Source organism: Sinocyclocheilus anshuiensis, unplaced genomic scaffold (assembly GCF_001515605.1).
Source record: "Sinocyclocheilus anshuiensis isolate Anshui unplaced genomic scaffold, SAMN03320099.WGS_v1.1 scaffold871, whole genome shotgun sequence".
NCBI lineage: Eukaryota > Metazoa > Chordata > Actinopteri > Cypriniformes > Cyprinidae > Sinocyclocheilus > Sinocyclocheilus anshuiensis.
In genome coordinates, this window is record NW_015542392.1 from 173,968 (window position 1) to 178,687 (window position 4,720).

The 4,720-nt window shown below is 34.1% G+C and overlaps 1 protein-coding gene across 1 annotated transcript in view; it reads left to right on the forward strand.

Annotated features, from left to right (window-relative positions):
• The window catches only part of LOC107692799 (CUB and sushi domain-containing protein 3), an 11,214-nt gene extending 9,162 nt beyond the window's left edge, over positions 1–2,052 (forward strand). Inside the window, exons 10-12 of the mRNA XM_016491993.1 lie at positions 415–488; positions 641–820; positions 1,744–2,052. Of these exons, the coding sequence (XP_016347479.1) occupies positions 415–488; positions 641–820; positions 1,744–1,925 (436 nt within the window). The 3' untranslated portion in view covers positions 1,926–2,052. The remainder of the gene's footprint in view (positions 1–414; positions 489–640; positions 821–1,743) is intronic.
• Positions 2,053–4,720: the final 2,668 nt, after the last annotated feature.

Below are 4,720 nucleotides of genomic sequence, written 5' to 3' on the forward strand. Positions count from 1 at the left end.
GTTACACCTTCTTTCTTTGCGTGAACATTTGGGTGGCGTTATGCAAATCTTCCCACATAGTGATGTAGATATGTGGGGGCGTGTTAGAACGAGGCGTTTTAGGTAGGCGTGGTTGACTCTTAACTTTTATAAAGAATATCTCTTTGGATTTGAGACTTTAGTCTTTGCAACTTTACAGATCTTCTTTATGCACCAAGAGCTTGTAACACTCCAAAGAGAAAGGAAAAATTTTAATTGCATCATATGACCCCTTTAATTGATGGACTGGAGTTGTTTGGTTTGGGGAACCAATATGGTTCTTCTATGGCATCACCGTGAAACCCCTGTTTTTAAAAATGCCAAAAGCCAAGATGCTGGTGTCATGTTATTAGACATTCATCCCCCTTTTTTTTTTTTTTTTATGGCTCTCGTTAGGTATGAGCTGATCGGCCCAAAAGTGCAGATCTGCAGGGATGGAGGCTGGGACAGAAGGAGCCCTGTGTGTGAACGTATGACTGTTTTCTGAGATTTTGCTAATGTTTTGTTAATGTTGTATAGCTTGATTTCCAATGTTGCAAACAAAATGCCTATGATTTAGCTTGCTACTGTACACAGACACTACATCTGTCTCATAGATGGATGATATATGTGTGTTTTGCAGCTGTGCACTGTCCTCCACCTCCAGAGGTCAAGGGCGCTGAGATGTTTGACCCCATATATGACCATGTTCCCTTCGGTCACGTGTTGTCCTATCACTGCCATACTGGAGCTCTGATCGGTGAGAGAGATATTTACTGCACCAAGAGCGGCACCTGGAGCGCTCCTCCTCCTGAGTGCAAAGGTACACATATAAGGTGCACATATAAAGAGTGGTCATTGAATATTGACCATAAGACTATATAGTTTCAAGATGTATTTCAAGATATTTTAGGTTTTCAGGTAGGGTAAGATAGGTTAAAACTATCTACTAACTATAACTAGTTTCTGCTCTGCACAATGGTGATTTGGTGGCCATATATTCATAAAGGGCTCATAGTTTCTTTTTAACTCTCTGGAGAAATTTTATTTACTTGTTTAATTTGTAATCTTTTTTTTTTTTATTTTTTTTTTTACTTTCTATTGATTTTATGTATTTACTTTGTATTTTTTTTTATTTTCGATTTATATTTAAGTTATTTTTGTATTTTATATATTTATTTTATTTACTTGTTCCTTTTTATTGATTTTATTTATCTGCCTTTTATTTATTTTATTAACTTTATTTTAATTTACTTATTTACTTTATTCACTGTTTATTGACTTTTATATTTCTGTAAAATATAATACATAGAAAGTAAAATGCCTAATGTTGGCAACAATATATACAGGTGCATCTCAATAAATTAGAATGTCGTGGAAAAGTTAATTTATTTCAGTAATTCAACTCAAATTGTGAAACTCGTGTATTAAATAAATTCAATGCACTCAGACTGAAGTAGTTTAAGTCTTTGGTTCTTTTAATTGTGATGATTTTGGCTCACATTTAACAAAAACCCACCAATTCACTACCTCAACAGTTGAATTACTGAAATAAATGAACGTTTCCACGACATTTTAATTTATTGAGATGCACCTGTATACAGTATATATATAATGTATTTGTGTATATACAATCAAATATTTCTGTGGTCCTTTTATCACAAAATTTACATTAGTATGTTCTCTCAAATTAATTGTCAGACATGAATGCATAAATTAATTTACACTATTTGTTGTGCTTTTCAGGCACTTTCTGTCCTAACCCACATGTGCCAGGTGGATCAAGAATGAGGGGTTTTAGGCCGGTCTATAAATTCGGGAACACCGTGACAATCGCCTGCAATCCTGGTTTAAGGCTTATGGGAGAGAGTTTTGTCACCTGTGGCCCAGATGGGGAATGGATTCCAAAACTTCCAGAATGTGTGTAGAAATCTGCACATGGAGCGATGAAACAAACAAATATTCAACTGAAAGAAACAATACAGCTGGCTGTCGCAAAGTCATAATTAAGCTTATTTCTGTTCACTGTATTTAATTAAAATGAGCAGAACACTATTTAGTATGTACTCAGACTATTTATTGTTGCAAAAGTAGCAGTTTTTTTTTTTTTTTTTACAATTAATATTTTATATTTATATATTTTCTGTTACTCTACAGCATTATGGATACTATTTTTATAGCTTGTTTTCGTTTTTTTTTTTTTTTTTTTACAATTAATATTTTATATTTATATATTTTCTGTTACTCTACAGCATTATGGATACTATTTTTATAGCTTGTTTTCGTTTTTTTTTTTTTTTTATATATACAGGTATATATGAAAAAGACAAAGAACATTGTGTAAAAAAAACAACAACGAGAATTGAGACCAGAAAAGCTTGGTTATTTAATTTGCACAAAATTGGCAGTAAGCAACTAGCCTAATGTTACCAAAAGAAAAAAAATCCATATATACTGTATGGCTACTTCTGTGATAAAGTGTGCTTTATCCTAAACTCATAAAATAAAAATGGAAAGTGGTTAGCGTTTGAATGTTTCAGTATTTCAATCCCGTTAAAAAAAAAGTGTTTAGGGTTAGAAACGGAAAAACACTAACTACATGGGGGTGGGGGAACACGTCGACGCTTCACGCACGCGCAGTTCAGTTCTGAGTATGTATGCATAGCGGGAACAGCAGAGGTCGTCTGAGGCGTTTTCTACAAAAACTTATTTTGAGGTATGAAAGAACTGTTTTAATGCTTAATCTTATGTAATTGAGTTGTTGATTTGATATTAATATTAATGACATGCGAAGTGATTGTATACAATCCACGGAAGAAAGTCGGCCATAGTTTATGACAGAAAGGTGATGTTATTTTCGGGTGATCTATTCGTAATATATTAGTAAAAAAAGATGTATTAATTTATGTCCTTAATATTTTACTCTCGTAACTACTTTATGAATTATTTTTATGAATATCCTCGAGGCTATGCTATTCTGTTTAGCTAATCACGGCTGATGTCTGAGACTGCAGGCGAGTACCTACACTGCTGTGCCTATAACAACGACCTTGTAAAATGTACAATTATAAATCAATATAAATATATTTTATTGTCATATTTAATATTAGTATGACAAATATTAACATACACTTTGGTCATTTTTAACGCCGAAATAATAAAGGGACAAGTTTAGCTATAGGTGACAGTACTCTACTGCATTGTGGATACTTTTATTATTTACTATTATTATTATTATGTACCTTTATTTGAATCTTATTTTTTGCTTCTGTGTTTCGGTGACTTTTTTTCTGTATACATGTAAAGAAATCAAAATGGACAACTTTAAGAACACCAATTTCTTTCATTTAAAAAGAAAATACAAAATCCAGACATTTTTTACATGACCATAAACAAATTTCAAGTGCAAATACCATTTCCCATTCCATGAAACATTGTGGCAAAGTAATTTTTTCTTTAACAAAAAAGACACTTTGAAAAAGAAAAATGGGGAAAAGATGAAAAAAAAAACCCAGACCAATAATAATAAAACAGCAACATGGATTGATCAAAACACGTAACATTGTTTGAAATGGGTTTGGTAGAGCTAAGACAAAGGGGAAATGATAAAAATAAAGCAGCAGTCACAGACCGCCAATGACATCGACTAGTTAAGAGTAGCTAATACGCTGCATTTCTTTTAGTGAACATTCAACAAAACATTGACTACTTTGCCACAAACTTTTCATTTCATGGCAATTGTGGCTATTTCACATATGACCCATCCCTTTTTTTCACGGAAATATCCAACTTGCAGTGCTGCAACACATGACATGTTTAGTAGTAGAAGGTGAGTTTTGGTTTCTGCGAGTGGGGCAATATTGACATTTCACTTCTTCTTGGGTTAATCCAAGCTTTTATTTTTTCTTCCTTTTTCTTTATCTTTCTATACTATCATATTTATACATTTAAACAATTATATTAGTGACCCATGTAATAGCCGACAAATGTACAAAATACCTAAAAAGTCAATAACTGCTTCATAAAATGACCCTTGCAAATGTCACACACATTCCATTCTCTTTAGTTCTGGATTCTATGATATAGTCTTCAAGGTTAACATTTTCAGTCCATAACATAAAAATAAAAATTGGGTGGGACAACCAAGTGTGTCTGTAGATGCATTAACTTTAATTAAAAGAGGTTTGGATTAAACACAAAAGTTACTGTTAAATGCATTTGACCCCATGTGGAGCCAGCGAAGTCAAAACCACAAAATTTTCTTTTTTTTTCCAGCACAAACATTTTTAGCTTGTTTTAATTAATCACCATTTTCTGAAATGCGCAAGTACTATGTTGCATTCTGAGCACTGCATTAGCGTAAACCAGAGGTTCCCAACCCTGGTCCTGGAGGCACCCCAACACTGCACTTTTTGCATGTCTCCTTTCTCTGACACACCAATTTCAGGTCTTGGAGTCTCTACTAATGAGCTGATGACCTGAATCAGGTGTGTTTGATTAAGGAGACATGCAAAATGTGCAGTGTTGGGGTGCCTCCAGGACCAGGGTTGGGAACCACTGCTCCAAGCCCTGAAATTGGTGTGTCAGAGAAAGGAGACATGCAAAATGTGCAGTCTCCAGGACCAACCACTGCTCCAAGCCCTGAAATTGGTGTGTCAGAGAAAGGAGACATGCAAAATGTGCAAAATGTGCAGGCCTCCAGGACCAGGGTTGGGAACCACTG